This window comes from Delphinapterus leucas, chromosome 16, assembly GCF_059928025.1.
Source record: "Delphinapterus leucas isolate spDelLeu-1000000601 "Yukka" chromosome 16, BTC_Dleu_Yukka2, whole genome shotgun sequence".
Classification (NCBI taxonomy): domain Eukaryota; kingdom Metazoa; phylum Chordata; class Mammalia; order Artiodactyla; family Monodontidae; genus Delphinapterus; species Delphinapterus leucas.
The window spans coordinates 55,825,636-55,849,997 of NC_143144.1; the positions used below are offsets into that span (position 1 = coordinate 55,825,636).

Genomic DNA, 24,362 nt, shown 5'->3' on the forward strand with positions numbered 1-24,362 from the left:
TCAGTAAAGACTTGTGGTAGTGACATTGCCTTCTTGGTTTCAGTCAAGGTTCTTACGAGATCTGATGATTCTTTCCATGTTGTTTTGGTTTGTTTGGTTTTTTGTTTTTGTTTTATTTTATTTTGTTTTTTGCTGTGCCATGCTGTCATTCCTTTAAAATAAATTAACCTGTTATCAGTAGTTTGAAGGATATCTATAAATTTGTCTGTGTACAAACATGTACTCATAGGATCTTTGCTTCTGACATAAAAACAAGGCTCTTTCCTGCTAATTTAAAAATATATTACATGCCTTAGTCTACAACTTCCTTTTTTGAAAACTAAAAAAATTTCACAATAAATATCTTTCCAAGGCAATTCAATACATATACCTCTTTCTTTATATTGTTTTCATGTGGATATTCCATAATTTACTTAATCATTTTCCTATTCGTGGACATTTAAGTGCTACTGATACATATCTCTATGTTGTGCTTTTATTTCTGTAGGATAGATTGTTAAAAGTGAGGTTTATGGAGGTATACTTAGAAAATGTGAAGGAAATTGCTTTTTTTTTTCAAGGAAAACATAAATTGCCAAAAGTGACTTAAGCAGTAGAAAACCCAAAGATCCCAGAAACCATAGAAGAACTTACAAAGATTGTAAGTCTAAAATTTAAAAAGGTACCAGACCCATATGGTGTGTTGGTGCAGTCTGTGTAATTTTAAAGAGCAGGCAAGTCTCATGTTCAGTGAACTGTTCAAGAGCAGATTAAATGATGGAAGGTACCCCAATTCATTTTACAAATTCTTCATAATACCAATACCAAAACTTAATGAGAACACTAGAAAAGAAAATAAGAATAAATACAATTTTGTCAGATCAAAACCAGTACTTTATTAAAGAATTATATGCTTAACTAATGCAAAAACAGTTCAACATTATACTTGCTATTTATTTCTTTATATAGTGTATAGAAAAAAAAAGTCAAACTTAGATTGATGTTACAATTTTTATTCTTTCTTTTAACAATGTACCAAGATCAGGAATCGTATTATTAGTTGAATACTACTTGTTTTCTGTATAAAATACATACAACTTTTTATTTGTTTAACAGCAGTGCATACATAACTGCTATTCTGGTGGTGCCAACTCTCTTTTTACTTACTTTTTAAATAACCTCATGGCTTTCAAATTAATTGTTAAATTAAAAAATTTATCTTCACAGCATAAATTTATGAGGTATAGTGACATCTAATAGCATAGTTCTTCATTCTCTGAGTATTATGTTTGCCGTTAGCTTTGTAGCTGTTACAGTGTAATTGGGTACCTGTGTGTTGATAAGGGGAGGACAGCGTTGAATAATACCTATTTTGTTTTAATTTCTTGTCCACCTTTAGTGTCAACATTCTTCAATTTTATACTGGTGTCAAGTTTACTATTTTGAGTTTGTTCAGGAAAAGCTTAGTTGGTTTACCACAAAGTCAGTTGCTTTGTTTGAGAATTACAAAAGTTTCATAGATTCATGCCACTTTTTTTGATAAAGCTTCATAATAGTGTGGTCTAGGGACAAAGAGATTGTCATTCTTGTTACATCCAAATGTAAGCTATTTGCTTGTGCTATGATAAGGAAGTATGCCAGTGTGGAGGTCATAGTAATCCAAGGATAACATTTTAAGAAACACTGACCTAAGGATAACCAGTAATCACTATAAACATTTTTTGTGTGTATGTTCTTGACTTCTTACTGAGAGTTTGTAGGGGACCATGTGTCTGTTTATCCATCTATTTTCTACCCATCTAATAAGAGTTGAACAAATTAAATCCTAACATGTCTACCATTTGATTTCTGTTTTTTTCACTTGATGTGTCTTGGATCTCTTCCTGTTAATAAATGTGGGTTTACAATGTTGTTTTTAAAATTGAAGAGTATTCCATTGAATAGAAATACCATAAATTATTTATTGGTGGGCTTTTAGTTATTTTTAATTTCGTGATTTTGTAAACAGTGCTTCTGTGAACATCTGATTATTACCTTTAGGATAGATTTCTAGGAGTGAATTGGAAATTATTGTACTTTCTCCCGCAGCATATATGTAGATGTAGATATGTTTATATTTATGTTTATATTATTTTATAAAAATTATTATAATATTTATAATAAATACATATATTTTACAAATTGTTTTTTATGAAAGTTCTGTCAGCTTACATTCCCATCATTAGTATGTTGTAGTGCCTTTATTTCTAGAAAATGAAATTTTATGGGAAATCCATGGACAATGTTTATTGAACGAAAAATAAAATGATTTTTAGCAAGGTAAAAAACAAAAAAGAAAATGAAATTTTAAAAAGAAAGCATGCAAAACAAGTCCAAATTTTTATTGTTGGATTCAACAGACATAAACTTAACACTGTGAAAGTGCTGTTACAGTTTCTAAATGCTTACTCAGTTTCTGTACAAATCTTGTCATGGACTGGTGACAAATGGTTCATGGATCATCAGCAAACCACACTTTTAGTAGCCCTGTTTTAGCCTAGGAGCCAACTGGGGCATGGGATGGGGTTTGTGTCTCATATGTATATGGTCATTTAATCCTCTTCTTTTTGGTATGGTACCCACTTTCTCAGCTGTGTCTGGTATCCTGTATTTCAAAGATTCTGTTTTACTTTCTGCAGAGAATAACCTCCAGACTTCTGCTGTGGTTGGGGAACAGCAGTAACCTAGCTTGATGGAGTGGGGAAGAGAATCTTAGCATCTAACCAAAACTCAAGCAGCTTTCTCCAAAATTCTCTTTATTTTAGCTTCCTCCTCCTTTCTTCTTCCCATTTCAGAGTGACTTGGTGCTGCCAGTTCCTAAGTCTTTTGAAGATTCAGAGTATAAAATGGGTTAGTTCTTAGTTTGCACTGTCTGCCTGGGATTGTTTTCTTGAGTCTGCAAGGTCATTTACTACTTATCTCCTTTCTAGTATCTAGAATTTTGTTGCTATTGTCACCTCTTCTGTTTCCCATCGTGAATTTTTCTGTAAGGGCTTCTTATATATTTGTCATTTTGCAGATGTTCCTATTCTCCAGTCTTTTCTGCGTTCTTAACTGTGTTTACGAAATATTTACATTTATTTCTCTTTTGTAGATGTTATTGTTGACAGATATTTCTTTTATATCACATTATTTTTTTTAGTTCTTTTTTTTTCTGACTGAAATTTGGTTTTTGCTGAAGTATTAAAAATTTTCCTAGAAACAGTGCATATGTAGTATATTCTCTGAATCTTTACATATCTAAAATTGTGTTTTTCCCTCCCATATGAGAGTTTTCCTGGGTATAGAATTAATTCTTGGGTTAATTATTTTCCCTCAGAACTCTATAAATGTTATTTCATTGTCTTCTAGTGTTTCGAATTGTGAGTAAAATGTCTGATTAATATTGATGTCTGATTAAAGTTGCTGCTGTGAATATCTTTTTAGGTAATTCCCATTCCACTCTTTTTTGGTAAAATTTCATTTTTATCTTTTAAATTCAAACATTTTACTAGGATAAGTTTAGATACTGAGTTTTATATTTTCCCACTAATAATCTTGCCTGGCATTTTGGGGAGCCTTTGATTTTGAAAATTCAAGGCTTTAAAAAAAAAAAGCAACAACTCCATGTAATTTTTTTCTCCTGTTTTCAAAACCATTATTTCTCCCCCATCCACTTTGTTCTGTCTTTCATGGCAGTATGTTTTATTTTTGTTTTTTTGTTTTTCTCAGTATACTAGCTCAGGTCTTAGTGAGATTGCCAATCACTACTTGATTTTTTTTTTTTAAGCTTTCTCCGTTTTCCTCCAGTAACTTTCATTGTAGTTATTGGTTTTCACTGCTGGTTGAGAGAATGGGTGAGAGGTTTCTCTGAGTGTTCAGAATACTTTCCCTTTTTTGAGCTGCTGCATCCAGTGATGTTTCTGCCTGCTTATCTTTTTTGATGGCATTGGGAGTTGAGATGTATTGTTGGAGAATAAACCAAGATTTTCGTAGTTGGTTAGATGAAGTGGAGAAAGTTAATGTAATTTTCTTCTGACAGCTTAGAGTTAGTAATTTACTTACACTGAGAAAAGGCAGCACTCTTAAACAGAACAAGATGGCCATGGATTTAGGAAGATGTATCTTTGTTCAGAAATGATGTCTTCTTTACATCTCTCCTGACAGCTGGTGCTAGCAACCCCCAACTGTGTCTGGTCTCTGGACCCAGCTCAAAGCCCTGGATTCATTCTCTTCCCATACCTCAGCCTGAGCCTTCTGTCACCCCAAAGGGCTTCACACAAGCTTCCTCTCAAGCCCTCACTTCTCTCACAAGGTATGTTTAGGAGAGGGAGTGGGTGGACTTGTTACTTTTTTACTTAGGGCATAATAGATAGATACTCATTGAATATTGGTTGAATGAATGTCTCCTAGTGTGCTTCCTCTTTAAAAGTGGTGCTTTAAAAGTGCTGCTTGATCAGCATTTGTTTTCACTCTTCTCTCTCTGGACCTTTTCTTTCCAAACACCTTGTGGCATAGCTGTGGAATGTGTTTTAGTTTCTTGCCATTTTGTAGGATTTTTTTTAATTATATTTTTTGGTTTGTGTTTCAGTTGGGAGAGGGAGAAAATCAAATGGCTTGAGTTGCTATCTTGATGCAGCAAACTCTGGGTTACTTTAAAGGGCTAGTCATACTTTAAACAAATAGTATTATTTTAAGGCTTGACGAGATGTTGTTCAAGTCTTATGAGATAATAATACATATATGTAAGGCGGTAATTTAAGTAGGAGATTTAAAATCAGTAATCCTTGTTGGTGGGGTGTAGAGATTGGTCTGTAGTGAAAATAGCATTAGCTAATAGGTTGGAAGATTAAAATTATAATAAAATTTCTTTCCTTTTTTTTTTAATGGAACACATTTTCCCCCCCATAGATGGCAACCGTAGTATAATTTGCTACCAGGTGTCATCTTTGATTGCTTCCACATAAAACAGGTTGAAAAAAATAAAACACATTCTCCAAACTTAAAATTTGAGGGCAAATAAACCCCAAAATACCTAAAATGCACAAACTCTCTTAAAGCTACATTATACATGCCATACATTAAGTATAAAAAATAATGACATTCAACATCAGTTAATTAGCAGTTATCAGACTTAAGTAAAAGCTAAGTGGATTTCTTAATGAGGTGGTCCCTTTTTTCAGCATTGTTTTTTTGTTGTTGTTGTACGTGGGCCTCTCACTGTTGTGGCCTCTCCCATTGCGGAGCACAGGCTCAGCGGCCATGGCTCACGGGCCCTGCCGCTCTGCGGCATGTGCGATCTTCCAGGACCGGGGCACGAACCCGTGTCCCCTGCATCGGCAGGTGGACTCTCAACCACTGCGCCACCAGGGAAGCCCTTCAGCATTGTTTTGTATGTGAGGAAGGGGCATGTTACACTAATGGGTGAACTCTGTGGCATCTGTTTTGGCTGCCATGCATCCTACTTAATTATTTTCTATTTTTTGTGTATTAGAAGCTTAAGGTTGCTGGATGATCAACTCTGAATAAGCAGTATATTAACTTATTTGTCCTGCCTCTTCCTTTAGATTGCAAGCTGCAGTTAAGGGTAGGGACCATGTTTTTGCATCTCTCCATAGCACTCATCAAAATGCAACACATTTATAGTAGGTATTTTTTTAGTAAGTATTAGTTGATGAAGTTATTTAAATCACACTGGTTGTCAAACTTTGGGATATGTGTTTTCTACTAAGAAAAATTTAAAATTATATAGGTATTTTGAAATGAAGTTGATGATATTTAGAAATATTATCAAAATATGTAATTTTTTAGCATTACACATTTTTGGAAACATAATATTACTATAAGAAGCGATTTGCCTTCTGTAATGAAACCTATGATATAGACGTCTCTTGATTATATATAGAAATACAAAAGCTTGGGTATGGATAGTCTGGAGTGACCACAATATGGTATCCAAATGTGGAAGAATCATTACTTAATGTGCTTTAAAAGTTTCACATATTTGAGCCCCACCCTCAGATTCTGGTATGGTGAAAACTCCATAGATGACCATGATGCTTGTCACTCACTGTTGAGAATGTGATACTCTGTAGAGAATCTTCTCAGTTGGTGTGAAGTATCCACCAGGTATCACTGAACTTTTTTCCAGCCATTTATTATTATTCTTACTCTTGAAGAAAAAGTCTTTACATTTAGCTTTAAATAATATAGTAAAAAAATTTTTTTTACTGTATTAGGCATGGTATGTAAAAAAAATTTTTTTCAGTAAACTCATACCCTTCTAATGAATTCATTTTCAAGTCAGCATATATATATTTGAAAAATATTGAAGGTGTTTTTTAGACCCAACCAAAAGTTTTAAGTTTGAGAAATATTCAAAGGGCCTCTTAGTAGTAATGTAAAGTAATTTAACTTTTAATTATATTCTCTCAGAAAGGATTTTTAAAACAGTGAAGTTCCTAGTTACTTAGATTAATTGAAATTTAGAGGTGAGACCTTTGGGTAGACATGAATGAAGCTTAATGTGATTTATACTTTATTTTTTTAGCTTACCTAATTATATCTATTACTCGTATACATATTTAAGACCATGAAAGTAAGAAAATGTAGTACTGTTTGATATATTTACTACTGAACCTTCAGTAGTCACATTCTGTTCTCAGCAATATATTGTCACGTCCTTTTTTTTTTTTTGGCCCTGCTGTGTGGCGTGTAGGATCCTAGTTCCCCAACTAGGGATCAGACCCACACCCCCTGCAGTGGAAGCATGGAGTCTTAACCACTGGACAGCCAGGGAAGTCCCTGTCACATCTTTTTAACTCTACTGTTTTCTGTTCCTCTGCACCTTGAATCATAATGTCTCATACATGGTGATCACATACAGTAATGGTGGTAGCTACAGTTTATATAGTACTTTACAGGATTCTGTTACTTATGTGTCCTCATTTAATCTTTACAACAACCCTGTGAAAGGGGTAGGGGAAATACTAATTTTTTTTTTTCATTTTATAGATGAAGAAACTAAAACACAGAGATTGAGACTTGTCTAGAGTAACACAAACCAGTAAGTGTTTGAATTAATGGAGGCAGCTAGTAATGGGTACATTCTCATCTGCCAAGGGCTTGCCTTGCTGCCACCTGACTTAGTTCTAGGGACAAAAAAAGCCAAAATGGTAGGGAATCAGAAGTAGTAGCTAGACTTAGGAGTACCCCAGGGAAATGTGTTACTCCTTTTAATTTCTTCTTTTTTTACCAGTTATTAATGCTAACTTGAGACAGCAGGCAATGTCTTTTTGTTATTGTTGTTTAGGTGAATGAAACTTTTATTTTAAACGTAAATTATCCCTGAGGCACTAGGGAAGTAGAAAATCTGCAGTCTGTTGAAATTCTCACAAGGTAATAGCTATAGGGTCAACTAAGTAATTGAGAAAGTTAATGGTATATATGTATAATTGGAACCATGTGTGTCAGTGGAACTTAAGTTTATAGGGCTCTCTTGTTGAGATTTTTAAAATCCTGTTTAAAAACTGTAGTATCAACTTTATATAAAATCTTAGAGCTTAAAGGTGCATATCCAATTGTGGTTTTCTTTAGATGAGGAAACTGAGGTGCAGAGAAGTCAAACCTTACCCAGTGTTACAGAGCAGAGCTGGAAGTAAAGCTTGTATTTCCTGAGATCCAGATTAGTGTCATTTCTACTTCAGACTATTACTTCTTGGTAAGCTGTTCTTAAAATACTTAATAGGTCTTTTCTGTCTTTTGTTTGATCAACATTCTTGCTTTGTGCCAAAGTGAACTTAAAATATGAATTTTACTGATACTTCTGTGATGAAAATTTCAGTTCTTTGTTTGATTTTAGGTGAGTTAATGTGGGAAAAATCCTGGTATTTTGAAGATGTCTCGGCACAGTATTGTTTCCTGTTCAAATTACAAGTAACTTCAAGAGTTTGCAGGAAAAAAAGAAATTGGGATTTTTTTGGTTAAATCATGCCATCTGAACAGAAACATTTATTTTTTGATGAAAAACAGAATACTTTAAAAAGAGATTATGATGTGAAAAATGAGAGAGTTGATACTATCAGATCAGTACTTAAACCAAAAATTTCAGAAAGTAGTTTTCATTATGAACTAAAAAATGTGAAAATTGTTTTGCCGAAGATAAATATTCCAAATGAGGTCCTATTGAAACATGAAGTTGACAAATACAGAAAATTATTTCAGCATAAACCACAGACTGCAAGAAAATCTATCGGTATAAAGACTGTAAGCTGTGTAGAGGAGTGTATGTTACTCCATAAGTCTGAGAGAGTTGAAGAAGAAGGTATAAAAATGTCTGCAAAAATACTCAACTTCAACTGTTTGAAGTGCCGAGATAGTACTCGGTATAGCCCAAATGATTTGCAGAAACACTTCCAAATGTGGCACCGTGGTGAATTACCTTCATATCCTTGTGAAATGTGCAGTTTTTCAGCAAACGACTTCCAGGTATTCAAACAACATAGACGAACCCATAGAATTACTTTAGTAAAATGTGACATTTGTAACAATGAGAATTTATATACTTTATTAGACTTGACAAAGCATTTTTCATCCACACATTGTGTAAATGGTAATTTTCAATGTGAAAAGTGTGAATTCTCCACCCAGGATGTTGGCACATTTGTTCAGCACATACATAGACATAACGAAATCCTTTATAGATGTGGTAAATGCCATTATATATGTTTAACCAAAGGAGAGCTTCAGAAGCACCTTCATATTCATTCTGGTACGTTTCCCTTCACTTGTCAATATTGTAGCTATGGTGCTACCAGGAGAGAGCACCTTGTAAGACACGTTATAACTTTGCACAAAGAACATTTATATGCGAAAGAAAAACTGGAAAAAGACAAATATGAAAAAAGGATGGCAAAGACTTCAGCAGGACTTAAACTAATATTGAAAAGATATAAAATAGGTGCATCAAGGAAGACATTCTGGAAACGTAAGAAAATCAACAATGGAAGTGACAGAAGTATAGAAAGAAACACTCAAGTGCTTAAAAAAGTGAACAAAACACAGGCTAAATCTGAAGACCAGAGCCATCTTGTTCAGGAACATATAAATGAAGAAAAGGATGAAAGACTATACTGTGAGAATAATGATAAACCTGCTGAGTCAGAGTCAGAAAAGCCAACTCTTCTGTCCACTGGGCAATGTAATGGAGCTGAAGAGGGATCAAATTCTACTTCAGGTTTCTTGAAGACTGCTGTACAAGGACCTACAGTGTTAATGGTAAAAAATAATAGAATAACAATTCCTGCTAACTACAGTGCTAAGTTTATGGGCTTTAAGATGGTGGATGGAAAACAACATATTGTAATAAAACTGTTGCCTACCAATAAACAGAATTTATATTCACCAGGCTCACAGTCAGGTGCTGTAAGGGACAATACTGCAATTTTGCAGCCCCAGACTTTGGACACTACTGCATTTTTAACAGGAGTAACAACTGAGTTAAATGACACAGTTTACATGAAAGCAGCTACTCCATTTTCATCTTCATCTCCTATACTTTCAGGGAAGGTAACTTCAGAAAAAGAAATGGCTTTGCTATCTCAAACAAGTAATATGCTTCCAACAATGGATGATGGAAAAAGTGTTTCTCCTTTGCCAGTAACATCAGAATTGATCACAGCATCAGTGAATTTGACCACAAAAGTAGAAATGAGAGAGAATGTTGACTTATGGGGAAGTCATATTACTCAGTGTCACCCTGAGGTATCAGGTACTGCCATTAAAAGTCAAGATAAAGTCACCTGTACTACCAAACCAAATTCATACAACAGTGGAGATATGCATAACTATTGCATTAATTATGTCAACTCTGAGTTACCTGTTGAATCTTCCAACCAAGGATCATTACCTTTTCATAATTACTCAAAAGTGAATAATTCTAATAAACGTCATAGGTTTTCAGGGACAGCAGTGTGTGAAAACCCTCAAAGAGAATCTTCATCAAGCAAGACAGTAGTTCAACAACCAATAAGTGAGTCAGTTTTATCACTAGTGAGGAAGGAGAGCTCAAACCCAGATAGCCTGTTAGCATCTATTAGTCGTTTAAATACTAAAGATGGAACTTTAAAAACACAAGCTGAAATTGAAGAACAGTGTGTTTTAGAAAAAGGACAAAACATTGATGGGCAGAACCTATACACTAATGAAAATCAGAATTTAGAGAGCATGACTGAAAAGCCTAAATGGGATGACGTTTCTAGTGTTGAATCACCTATGATGCCTAGAATTACATCTGTTTTCTCTCTCCAGAGCCAACAGGCGTCAGAACTTTTGCCACCTGAAATAAACCAGTTACTTCAAGATGTATTAAAAGCAAAACCTGATGTAAAACAAGACTCTAGTAACACTCCAGATAAAGACCTGCCGCTTCATTGTGACCAGTCATTTCAGAAACATGAGGGAGAAGACAAAATAGTTGAATCTTCAAAAGACTTGAAAGTACAAGGCTTCTTTCCAGTTCCATCTGGTAATATGGGGATTAATGTGGCTACAAATTATCTGAATTTAAAATTCAGTGGAAAAGAAAAACAAATGTTGTCAATGTCACAAGATGTGAGAGATTCAGAGAAGACTCCTAGAATTTCTGGTTTTGGCACATTACTTAAGACTCAGTCAGATGCAATAATTACACAGCAGCTTGTAAAAGACAAACTACGAGCCACTACGCAAAATGTAGGTTCTTTGTATGTGCAGAGTCCACTTGTAAATTCAGAACCAAAAAAGGCTATCTTTGTTCAGACTCCAAAAGGCTTTTTTGTACCATTGCACGTTGCTAACAAGCCTGCATTACATGTTTCAGGAAGACCACTTCCATTGGTTAATACACAAGGTGTCCCTGCCTCTCTCCTTTTAAACAAGAAACCTGGGATGATTTTAACATTTAATAATGGGAAACTTGAAGGTGTTTCTGCTGTCAAAACTGAGAATGCTCAAGCTTGTGGAACTACAAGTAAGGAGCCTTGCAGAACACCTTTTTTAAAAGTAGAACCAAACAGTAATTGTCTAACCCCTGCACTTTGTTCCAGCATTGGCAGCTGTTTGAGCATGAAAAGTAGCTCAGAAAATACTTTGTCATTAAAAGGCCCTTACATTATTAAAACGCCAGCAAGTTCTTCAGTGAAAGGTGTTCCTGCTCCTAATATAATATCTGAGCATCAGGGCACTAAGTTGAATATCTCAGATTCAGTAAAACAGCAGAACAAGATTTTTCCAAAACCACCTCTTTACACCCTTTTGCCTGATGGCAAACAAGCTGTTTTTTTAAAGTGTGTGATGCCAAATAAGACTGAGCTGCTTAAGTCTAAATTAGTCCAGAATAGTACTTATTATAAAAATATACAGCCAAAGAAACCTGAAGGAACACCACAAAAAATATTGCTGAAAATTTTTAACCCTGTTTTAAATGTGACTGCTGCTAATAATCTGTCAGTAAGCAACTCTGCATCCTCATTGCAGAAAGACAATGTACCATCTAATCAGACTATAGGAGGAGAGCAGAAAGAGCCAGAATCTTCTAGAGATGCCTTACCCTTATTACTAGATGATATGATGCCAGCAAATGAAATTGTGATAACTTCTACTGCAACATGCCCAGAATCTTCTGAGGAACCAATAGGTATCACTGACCATTCAGAGGCCAGGGTATTACGGTGTAAAACAAATTGTACAATTGAGAGAAGCTTCAGTAAGAAAAAGACTTCGAAAAAGAAATGTTCAAGAATAAAAACTCATGAAAGAAGTAAAGATTCTGAAACTTCCTTCGTATCTAGAAACAGAAACTGTAAACGCAAGTGTAGGGATAGTTACCAAGAACCTCCAAGAAAAAAAGCATTACACAGAAAGTGTAAAGAAAAAGGAAAGCCTGAAGATGTCCATGAATCATTCGGATTCAGCAGACCTAGGCTTTCAAAAGATTCAGTCAGAACTTTGCGGCTTTTCCCCTTCAGTTCCAAACAGCTTGTGAAATGTCCTAGGAGAAACCAACCAGTTGTAGTTTTGAATCATCCTGATGCAGATGCCCCAGAAGTAGTAAATGTAATGAAAACTATTGCTAAATTTAATGGACGTGTACTTAAGGTTTCATTGTCAAAAAGAACTATCAGTGCTTTACTGAAACCAGTTTGTTATAATCCTTCTAAAACAACTTACGATGATTTTCCCAAGAGGCACAAAACATTTAAACCTGTTAGTTCTGTGAAAGAAAGATTTGTGCTAAAATTAACTCTCAAAAAGACAAGCAAAAACAATTACCAGATTGTGAAAACTACCTCTGAAAATGTTCTGAAGGCTAAATTTAACTGTTGGTTTTGTGGTAGAGTATTTGACAATCAGGATGCTTGGGCTGGTCATGGTCAGAGACATTTAATGGAAGCTACTCGTGATTGGAACATGTTAGAATAATTTACTGTAATTACCAAGGAAAAGAAAAGTAAAAGTACCTTAGAAGAAAATAGTGGGTTGAATTACTAATGCAGACATTTTTTACTTCAATATAGTACCTGAAGTTAAACATTTAAAAGTTGACTTTCCATGGAAGAGCAAAAGTTTTAGTGTGATATTTGAAAATGCTGTCAGTGCACATGTAAGTTTTGAAAGAAACTAATCAGCACAGATATACCTTGATTTAATTTTTTAAAATGTGTTCTCGGGAAGTTAGGGCTAAAAATTTTGATAAAACAGTTTTCCGAGTTTAGTGACTCTTAGTAGAGAGTAACAGGTGACAGCCCCATTCCCTCTCTTCTTCCACCAGCCTTATGATTCTGATAACTGTAGCTCCCCTGAAGAGGTTGAGAGCTCTTTCATTATGGAACTGAAGGAGTTTCTCATCATTTGTGAAGATATTCTAAGAGAACTTGGGTAAAGAACTTACTCTACATCTGCAAAATGTAGTTCTTTAGAAAGTAGTTAAGCTCCTTTGAGGGCATTTAACTCACTACAGTTACACCTCATATGATAGTTGATAAGAGTTTTTGACAAGCAGATCTTTTTTCCTTGTAAGCTGTGTTACATGTCATTGATTGGAACACCCTTCCAAGGTGATTTTCTTTTTCTAAATGGCTCTCAAGCGTTGCAGTAGATGGGCAATCTCGAGAGAAGAATTAAACTCTGTCTAGTTTGAAGTTCATTTAAAGAACTTGAACATTTTTCTGAATTTGGTTATATTCCCCAGTGGTTCCCTTGCACAGAACTATGTTTATTTGATTTAAATTGTTTGTCCCCTCGTAAACCAAGTGGCCAATTTTTTTCTTGGTTGCCATCCCTTTAAAAAGAGTGAAACATAGAAGCACTTCCAAGGGAATGGCTTTTCTTGAAAATTAAAAATTATTCCTCAGAAACAATATTTTGAAGTAAGATTAGCAAAGCAAATCATACTTTTGTGTTTATTATTAGTGTCTGAACATGTCCACACTGGGACAAACCATTTTTGTTAGCAACTTCTCAGTATGACTGACAACCCAAAGCAGATTACTGATTGTTTGCAGTTGGAAATTGAAGAAGCATTAATAGTGGACTCAGTGACAGTGCATAACACTTCAGGACAGATTCCGAAGGGATATACCCAACAGGTAGAGTTTTAAAATGAATATTTTCATGACAACAGAATCATCAATTTAAACTTCCCACTTTGTAAGTTTGAATCAAATTTTGTTGGACCATTGGACAATGGAGTTCTTGTATTAAAAAATTACTATATAATTTTTGTTACATTGTTACTACTAGTGTTATGACATTTTCATTGATTGAAAACTTCAGGGCTCCTTTTCTGTATATAACAAAGAATTTAAAACCTGTACATATTTTTGTACCTTTCAGTTATGTAAATTTTGCACAGAAAGTTTTTGACATAAAAAGTTTATTTTCTTTCAATTTAGTTCTGTGCATGCACTAATAAAACTTGTCGTTTAATTTAAAAGGAATATGTAAGACTTTACCCATGTTATTTTTTTGGTTTCCATTTCAGATGTACAATTTCTTTTTTTTGATAAATTCAGTTTTCAGGGATTGAACACTATTGTTAGCAAGTGCCTAAAAGATGTGAAACAGTTTACATACGTCAACTGTAACATTAGGTCCCAGATGGGCCCACTCCCCCAATAATTTTATTTTAAAGAAAGCCATACATAGATGCTTCAAGCTATCTTGCTATGCACATTATACATGTACTGTTTTTGTGCAGTTTGTCTACTTTCTTAGAAGTGAAGTATTTTTTGTATAAAACCTGTTACAATTGTGTTTCTTAAATTGAGCCTAAGAACGGAATTGATTGGAAATATACGGTATATATTAATAATGTATATGGTGTTTAAAGAATGGTAAGCATTGTTAAAATCTGTAACGAATGTCTTCTTCAATTAAATTTATCTTAAGTTTGTGTTTACATAATTTTTTTTACTATGATGAAGTCAAATGGGAATTTTATTCTAGTGGGAAATACTTAGTTTTCAAAGCTTTTTTTTTTTTTTTTTAATGCTAGTGAATGCAAAATGAAGTTTGGGATTTTTTTCCCCAGAAATTATAGGTGAAATTTTGAGATTTTGTTTGAGAAGGGTAACATATATTATAATTTAACTATGCTGGTTAGAAAAGCCACAGAGAGGCTTATGTTCTTCAGTACCCTAACGGCAGTAAAACTGAAATGTTGCTCTGTTATGGTTAGATCTATTATGATGCATCACCTTCTGTGAATAGAGGAGAGAGAAGGAACTGTCTTGCCAATGTTTGCAGCACTATAAAAATACATTTCAGAATAGCCATACCAGTAAAAAAAAAAATCTAATGTCAAGATACATACTTTTTGCCTTAAGGTTTTAAAAGCTATTTTAAAAAGCTTCGTGCCCCAGATACTCTAGTTGATACCTTTTATGAGTTTTTTTGTTTTGTTTTGTTTTTTAAACTAGGTTATTCTGAAGGAGGAAAGCCTGCTTGGAGCCTCTTTATTGCCAGAGCAGAAAGTCTGAAAATAAAACCCTCTATCCTTTCTTTCCTTCTGGCTGAAAGTTAGCTAAAGATGGCTTTCCAAAATATGATATTCATTAGTTTGAAGTTCTTATTACAGCTGGAAGAGTTAGTGTTATTTTTGCAATCCAACTTCTGGGTCAGGAGATTTTCATTTTTTCCTATTTGTTCTTCTGCATTGAAATGAGCCTCACTACTTGTCATTCACTTAAAATAATAGTTCAACTTTTAGAGTTTGAAATATAATTGAAATATAATTTCAATACTAAGCATTCAGCACAGATTGAATTCTAATAGTTTTTTATAAAAATTTTTGTTTTCATTAAGGAGTCAGGTATTTCAGTAAAGGGTCAGACAAATAACTTAGGCTTTGTAGGCCATTAGTCTCTGTTGTTAACTACTTTGTCATAATGCAGAAGCAGCCATAGATGACACATGAATGAGTTTGCCTGTATTTTAATAAAACTTTGTTAAAAAAAAAACCTGTCAGTGGGCCAAATTTGGCCCATCAAATGGTTTACCAACCCTTGCTTTCTCTCAAAGATCGGTTTTTAGATTGAGATTTTTATTCAAAACAGAAGTTTGATATAGTTTTTTTTTGTGATATACACCAGCTATATAAAAGTTACAAGTATGAAAACTAAAATATAGGTATATACAGTTAACCAAGGTAGATGTATTTGTTTGAAAGTGAAGTGAATGTAAAGGTAATGAAAATAATTAGCGGGTGAAGTAGATAGGTCTTTTGTGTGCTAAGGGTAATGCAATTTATGGAGAGATTAAAAATGAGATCAGTTGCTGTGAGAATTTATGTCCAGGTTAGATGAGAAATAGATACTAGTTCTTTTAGTGACTTGAAATCACTGGTGAGAAAAAGTAATAGGAATTCTTTAGGATGGGGGGAAATAGAGGTTAGCTGAAAACAGAATGTTGTATTAATTCCATGCAACTCACTTCATATTTTTTCTTTTTAGTAAGATTCCTTTTCACCATTGACATCTGCTTACTTAGGATATGTCCCATTTGTGTTGAGGTGTTGGCTCTGTTCCTTGTCACAGCAATTTGTTACGATCTTTGTTTTCAGCAAAGTGCCTTGGGGATCTCACCTGGTAAAACTTGCTGGGGGATGTTAGTTAAGAGTGCAGTATTTGCAAAAGAATTTCCCTATAATGGAGAGCTGAAATAGGATCAGCTTTGTTGATTTGGGTATTCATTGCTTTAAGTATGCTTCCTTTAATAACTAGACAAGAAGTAGCCAATATCTTGGAAGAGGTGTTTGATAATCTTATTTGAATTATTTTTTGACTATTTCTCTGTCTAAAATGGCTTCTGTTAATAAATGCCCCAAGTTTAAGAATCTTTTTTCTTTAAAAAGTGAACATCATAAATTATCATAGTGTAAACTTGAGTAATGTAGGAGGAATGTTAATATACATCAATTTTGAAAATCATGATTTTAGTCAATGCCAAGAATGTACTTATAAAAAATACTAATGCCTAGTAGAGACATTTTTAATATGTTAAAAGAAGAATTCTTCCTTAATAATTTAGAGTCCTTCAACCAAAAGTGAAGGTTATATTCAGGTTGCAACTCAAATTGCCTCTTTCAATTAAGTAGTGAAACATAGGTGCCTACTGTCATCAATTATTTCATAAGTTACTGCTATGTTATTGTAGGAAAGCAAAATGAAAACTTGGAGAGAGACCAAAATACTATTTGCAAATGACTTTATTTCAATATTTTGAAAATCCAAGAGAGTACGTTGAGAAATAGTTTTCTGAACACTTAAGAGTAATCATTTGGGAGGCAATAAAAGAAGACCCATTTATAATAAGAGCCACAAAGTAAAAAATTGTGTGAAGCTTCCAAAAGAAAAACCACAGAACCTAACTGGGAGAAATACAGTGTTTCTGGGTGTAAGGTTAAATATACTGCTGTTCAGAAGATCTCATTTTCCATGCCTGTGCCCCACAGAAGGCTTGTATTGAATAAGGTGGTGGCGGCTGGGTAGTGGTGCCCATTACCCCATTCCTAATTCATGCAGTATAAAAATCAGGACAGGGCAGCTACAGAACTGTGCAGTCCCCCTTTCCCTCACAGCTTTGTTATGAGACTTAACCTGCTCTGGTTGGATTGGCAGTCATGTGGCAGCATACATCTCTCCCAGCTTTCTTGGGGCAGGAGAGCTGTTGTATGTACATTCAGCAGCTGGTGAACCTTGGCACATTCTAGTCTCCTCCTATGCCTTCCCCAGCCACCAGCACAGCTGTTCCACAGGGAATATTCAGGGAGCATTCAATGTAGACCCAGTTTCCCAACATTCCCCCACCCCACAACCTGCTCCATAGCACAGAGGCACAGGGGTCCTGTTCAGGGGAGCGTTGGAGTGAGCTTCAAAGATTTGGTAAACATGCTGTCTGTTACAAGGGGCCTGACTTTATCTGGATCAGACTGGAACAATTTATACCCTATAGTATTGTTGTAAACAATAGAGCAATCATCTAGCAGTTACTGAAGGCTAACAGTTGCTGGTGATACCACTAGATATCACTGAGAAGCTTAAAGATGAGAGAGAGAGAGAGAAAGTCTGAATAAAACTGCAGACGTCCCTTGTAATCAGAAAGAATGTGTGCATGCTCAAGGCTGCAACCACATAGGAGCAACCCTTGCTGAATGTAGGGCAAATCTTGTAAACTCCCTAAACAGTGAAAGCAGCCTCCAAGTCACAGATCCAATGGTAAAGGGTGTAAATCTCTTACTGATTCAGGGGGCTTAAGCACAACCTTTGATCAATCTGGCTGGTTGCTAGGTGGTGTTGACTTGAAAGCAACCCCTAGGAGTCAGGCTTAAAGATAAAAATGAGGGGGAAACAAGTTGAGCAGTGACAACAGAGGCTGCATACTGTGAGGGGAAAAAGACTTGGTGAATTAGTTTAGCCAAATTACTAAAAACAAGTCCAGAGTGGGCGAGGAGTATGCAGAGATCCTACAATATGTTACCTAAAATGTCCAGCTTTCAATATAAAATTAGACATTCAAAGAAACAGCAAAGTGCGACGTATGAGGGAAAAAGGCAATAGAAACTTCCTTTGAGGGGTACCAGATGTAGGATAAATGTTAAGCAGCTATTATAAATAGGTTCAAAGACCTAAAGGAAACCAGATTTAAAGAAAGTATACTGACAATGTCTCATCAAATGGAAAATATTAAGATAGAAATTACAAAAAAAGAATGAAATGAAAATTCTTGAGTTGAAAAGTATAATAACCAAGGTGAAAAATTTACTAGAGAGGCTCAACAGTAGATTTGAACTGGCAGAAGAATCAGCAAACCTGAAGATAGATAGAAATTGTGAAATATGAAGTACAGACAGAAAATAAAAATGAAGAAAAACAGTCTTCCTCACACCACATACACAAAAATTAAAAGGGAGTATAAACCTAAATATAAGAAGAAACTATAAATCTTGTAGTAGAAAATATAGAAATAAATATTTATGACCCTTGTTTAGTCAAAGCCTTCTTAGACTTCTTTGGTGTCATCACCAAAATCACAAATGAAAAAATAAGAGACGAAAGATATATCGAGTTTTTATTAGAAGAAGACATTGTAAAGCTGATCTATTTCACCTAGTTTGGATTAATACCAATTTAATTTCAATAATAAAAACTTTGCTCTGCAGCTTCATCTCTCCACCTCCCCCCATGCTGTTATTGTCACAGATTATATAGCTTTATAAATTGTGTGGCCATCAATGTAGATTTATAATTATTGCTTTATGCATTTTTCTTTTAAATGAGAGGGAGGAAAAGTTACAAGTAAAATGTATGTATTTTTTGTCTTTTATATTTACCTATGCTGGTATTTGTATTTACATTTATCAGTTGTGTATTTCTTTGTGTGGAATTGCATTACTATGTAGTGTCCTTTAAACCTGAAGAACTTTTTTTGTAGAACAGTTCTGCTGGCAATGTTTATCTGAAAATGTGTTAATTTTTCTTTCCTTTTTGAAGGTTAGTTTTGCTGAATATAGAATTCTTGGTTGGCAGTTTTTTCTATGCAGAACTTTGACTATGTCATCTCACTGCCATTTGGCTTCCATGGTTTCTGATGAGAAATCAGCTGTTAATCTTACCGAGAACCTTTTGTATGTGATGAGTCACTTCTCTCTTGCTGCTTTCAAGATTCTCTGTCTTTCAATAGCTTGATTATCATATGCCTTGTGTGCACATTTTAAGTTTATCCTACTTGAAGTTTTTGAAGCTTTGTGGGTTGATAGACTAATGTTTTTCATCAAATTTGGGAAGTTTTTATTTCTTTAGATATTCTTTCTGATGCTTTTTTTTCTCTTCTTCTGAGACTCACTTTTTTTTGTTTGTTTTGTTTTGTTTTGTTTTTTGCGGTACGTGGGCCTCTCACTGTTGTGGCCTCTCCCGTTGTGGAGCACAGGCTCCGGACGCGCAGGCTCAGTGGCCATGGCTCACGGGCCTAGCCGCTCCGCGGCATGTGGGATCTTCCCAGACGGGGGCACGAACCCACGTCCCCTGCATCGGCAGGCGGACTCTCAACCACTGCGACACCAGGGAAGCCCTGAGACTCACTTTTTAATATGCTGTTATGCTTGATAGTGTCCCACAGATCTCTCAGGCTCTGTCCATTTCTCTTCATTTTTTGTGTTTCTCTTTCTCAACATGGGCAATATCAATTGACTTATCTTTAAGTTCATGGATTCCTTCTTCTGCCTGTTCAAATCTGTTGCTGAGCCCCTCTAGTGAATTTTTCATTTCAGTTATTTTACTTTTCAGCTCTATAATTGAAAGTTCTAGAATTAAAAATTCTTTTCATAAATTCTGTCTATTTATTTATAGTCTCTATTTGGTTGAGACATCATTGTCTTACTTTTTTTCATTCTTTAAACATAGTTTCAGCTCTTTGAACGTATTTAAAATAGCTAAATTAAAATCTTTGTTTAGAAAATCCAGTGCCTGGGCTTTTTCAGGATTTTTATTGATTGCTTTTCTGTGTGTCTGGGCAATACTTTCCTCTTTCTTTACATGCCTTGCAATTTTTTGTGTTGTAAACAGGACATTTAAAATATTATAATGTGGCAACTCTGAAAATCAGGTTCTCCACCTCCCCACACACACCCTCCAGGGTTTGTTGTCATTTTTGCTTGTTGTATTTGTTCGTTTGTCTAGTAACTTTTCTGAACTAAGTTTGTAAAGTCTTTATTCTTTGTTATGTGTCACCAATAAAGTCTCTGTAATGTTAGCTTAATGGTCAGCTAATGATTGGACAGAGAATTCCTTATATACTTGGAATGAAAAAGTCTCTCAGTGTTTGCCAAGGGACACTGTGTGTGTTTTTGTGGTGACCCTGCCGCACTTAGCCAGGCAGTTTACAGCTCTGCCTTAGCCTTCACTTCTTACTTCAGCAGAGCCTCCAGGTCAGCCAGATAGGAGAGCTTATGGCATTCTTAGGTCTTTCCTTAGTGTACACACAGTCGTGGGCATGCGTGTGACCTAGATTCCCAGGAGTATGTTAAAGCTTTACAAAGCCCTATTGCTTTTCTCCCTAGCTTTTTGGTTAGGGATAACCCTAACCAAATCGCCTCAGATTTTATCTATCGCATCAGACAGCAGCGACTAAAACATCTACCTGTCAATGTTTTCAACATGGCCCCTAGGTAGCAGCTGTATCTCTCTGCCAGCTTCATGTCAGACAAAAGCCAGTCTTCCAGGAAGTCACCAGAGTAGTCAAAACAAATAATTACAATTCTCTATGAATGAAGTCTGTTTTGTTTCCCTCTGATACCAGGAATGAGGTTTTTTATTTATAGGACTCTGCTGACATCAAACTTAAGGGTGAAAGACTGACAACTTTCTCTTTAAGATCAAGAACAAGAAAGGATGTCCACTCTCACTGTGTCTGTTAAACATTGTACTGGTGGCAGTTAGGCATCCAAATGGGAAAGGAAGAATTAAAATATCTCTATTTTTAGGTGACATGATCTTATGTGTGGAAAATCCTAGGGAATCCATTAAAAAACCTCATAACTAATAAAAGAGATCATCAAAGGTGCAGAATACAAGATCAATAGAAAAATCAATTCTATTTCTATACTTTAGCAGTGAGCAATCAAAGTGAAATTAAGAAAAAACTTCCACTTGGCATCTAAGGGAATAAAATGCTTAGGAATAAATTTGACAGAAGAAATGCAAGACTTTTACACTGAAACTACAAATCATTGTTGAAAGAAATTAAAGAAGACCTAAATAAGTGTAGAAACGTGACATGTTTGTGCATTTATTGTTAAGATGGCAGTACTACCCAAGTTGATTCACAGATTTGATACAAGCCCTGTCAAAATTTCAGCTGCCTTTTTGCCAGAAATTGACAAGCTGATTCTAAAATTCATATAGAAACACAAGATACAGAATAGCCAAAACAATTTTTTAAATTAATTAATTTACTTATTTTTGGCTGTGTGGGTCTTTGTTGCTGTGCGCAGGCTTTCTCTAGTTGCAGCAAGCAGGAGCTACTCTTCATTGCAGTGTGAGGGCTTCTCATTGCAGTGGCTTCTGTTTGTTGTGGAGCACGGGCTCTAAGCACGTGGGCTTCAGTAGTTGTAGCACGTGGGCTTAGTTGCTCTGTGCTATGTGGGATCTTCCTGGACAAGGGCTCAAACCCTTGTTCCCTGCATTGGCAGGCAGATTCTTAACCACTGCGCCACCAGGGAAGTACCAGCCAAAACAATTTTGAAAAGAAGAATAACATTGGAAAACTCACACTTCCCCATTTCAAAACTTACCACAAAGCTACTGTAATCAAGACAGTGTAGTACTGATGTAAGAATAGACATATAGGTTGGTGGAGTAGAATTGAGAGTCCAGTAATAAACCCAAACATTAATGATCAATTTATTTTTGACCAGAATGTCAAGACAATTCAACATGGAAAGAATAGTCTTTTAACATATACTGCTTGGACAGCTGGATATCCACATGCAAAAGAATGTATTTAGATATTCCTTCATACCATGTATAAAAGATAACTCAAAATGGATCAAAGACCTACATGTTAGAGAGAAAATGATTAAAATATTAGAAACATATAAGTTGAAATTCATTAAATTGAAAACATTTGTTTCAAAGAACTCAAGACAATCCACAAAATGGGAGAAAACACTTTCAAATCATATATCTAATGTGGGAATTGTACCCAGAATACACATAAATGATTACAACTCAATAATAAAAAGACAACTCAATTAAAAAATGGTCAAAGGAGGGAATTCCCTGGCAGTCCAGTGGTTAGGACTCTGCGCTTTCACTGCCGAGGGCCCGGGTTCGATCTCTGGTTGGAGAACTAAGATCCCACAAGCCATGCAGCCCAAAAAAAAAAGAAAAATTGTCAAAGGATTTGAATAGACATTTCTGCAAAGAAGATATACAAATAGCTAATAACAACATGAAAAGATGGTTAACATTTTTAGTCATTAGGGAAATACAAATCCAAAGCACAATGAGATATTACTTCACACCCTTTAGGGTGGTTACAGTTGAAAAGACAATAACAACGATTGATGAGTATGTAGAGAAACAGAAACTCATACACTGTTAGTCAGGATGTAAAATGGTGTAGTCACTTTGGAAAACAGTTGGGTGTTCCTCAAACTGTTAAGTATATTTGCCATAGGACGCAGAAATTCCACTTCTAGATATATACCCAAAAGAAATGAAGAACATACATCCACTCAAAAACTTGAACAAAATTGTTTATGGTAGTAGTATCCATAATAGCCAAAAAGTGGAAACAACTCAAATGTCCATCAATTGATGAATGAATAAACAAAATATGGTATATCTATATAATATATTATTCAGCAATGAAAAGAAATAGAGTACTGATACTATAACATAGGTGAACATTGAAAACAGTAGGCTAAGTGAAAGAAGGCAGTCACAAAGGACCACATATTGTATGATCCCATTCATATGAAATGTCAAATATGCAAGTGTATAGAGACAAACTAGATCAGTGGATGACTAGGATGGGAGCTCGGGGAGAGTGGAGAGTGTCTGCTTATAGGTATGGAGTTTCTTTTTGATGTGAGAAGATTCTAAGCAGATTGTGGTAACGGTTGCCCAACTCTGAATATAGTCAAACCCACTGAACTGTATAGTTTTAAGTGGGTGAATTTTATAGTATGTTAATTATATCTCAATAATACCATTAAAATTATCAACTAGTAAAAGTTGGTTAACTATTAGAAGGGGAAAATTGGATATTAAGGAATGCAGAAATGACAAGTGAGAATAAGCAAGGAAGAAACTAAGCACTTAGAATAGGTCTCACCAACCCCTAGTCTGAGATTCAGGCCTTGTTGAAGAGGTTGTAGCTGCCACAGGGACATTCAGGCTGCTGAGAGTGAAGAAATTTTCTAGAAGGTGCAGACCTGACTGAGCCGGTGTGTGGGAATAGTCAATTCAGTGGCTGTGAAACTCATTGGAGGGTGCTGGTGAGCTAGAGCTGGTCTACTCCTGCTAAGAGTTAAAGAAACTCACTGGAAGGTGCTGGCAGCCTTGAGCTGGCCCACAGGAAGTTTCCTCACCGAGTGGCAGACAAACTCATAGAGGGTGTGGCCAAGCTAGAGCCTACTGGGTGGCTGAGAGAAATTCATTGGTGAGAACTGGTGGGATAAAGCCAGTTAGCAGAACCTGGCCTGGGGGTGCTGCAGAAAAGCTCAGTGGAAGACGCCACAGCCCAGAACTGGTCTGCAAAAAGTGACCTGCTAGGTGGCTGAGAAACTCAGAGGAGAGTGATTGTCACTGGGCTTCCCTAATCCACTGATGGGGAAAAAGCACACTGGAAGCAGGGAGGGATATATATGTATATATATATATAAAGCAGCACCCTTATTGGCCCATACTCTGCCTCAATTGATGCCATATTCTGTTACCCTTATCCACAACTCTGTGAGCCCCCTTGATTGGTATCCTAATCTTGTTATGATAATTGAGACCCCCCTGGCTTCTGATATGTAAGTGCTGCTATCAATGTCCCAGGGTTTAGACTATTAGCCCTAGCTACCGTTAGCCCTGGCCAGCAGAACAAGGCTACCAGTGAACTTCTTAGTGATATTTGCTCCTTTCTTACCAGTGCATTTCTAATGGCCTTGGTGATCACACTTGTCCTTTGGGACATAATTCTCTGGTGGGCCTTCTGCCCTCACATAATATATCCACTCCAGCACGCTCAGTTCCCTGAGCCTTTTAATTCTCTCCTCTACTATCTGCCATAGCAATTCAGGCATTTCACCCTCAATCAGTGAAGGTCATCACTTTTTC

The 24,362-nt window shown here is 35.6% G+C and overlaps 1 protein-coding gene across 26 annotated transcripts in view; it reads left to right on the forward strand.

The window, feature by feature from the left end:
- Positions 1–24,362, forward strand: part of ZNF518A (zinc finger protein 518A) — a 67,801-nt gene that overhangs the window by 11,224 nt on the left and 32,215 nt on the right. For 11 of the 26 annotated variants that reach the window (XM_089897952.1, XM_089897954.1, XM_022569212.3 and 8 more), the window contains 4 exons: positions 4,165–4,312; positions 7,012–7,063; positions 7,594–7,717; positions 7,859–14,428. The exons of 1 other annotated variant lie outside the window; for it this stretch is intronic. In XM_089897952.1, coding sequence (XP_089754078.1) covers positions 7,987–12,456 — 4,470 coding nt within the window. In that variant the 5' untranslated portion in view covers positions 4,165–4,312; positions 7,012–7,063; positions 7,594–7,717; positions 7,859–7,986 and the 3' untranslated portion in view covers positions 12,457–14,428. 14 more of the 26 variants (XR_016388122.1, XR_016388123.1, XR_016388124.1 and 11 more) reach the window with 7 other exon arrangements.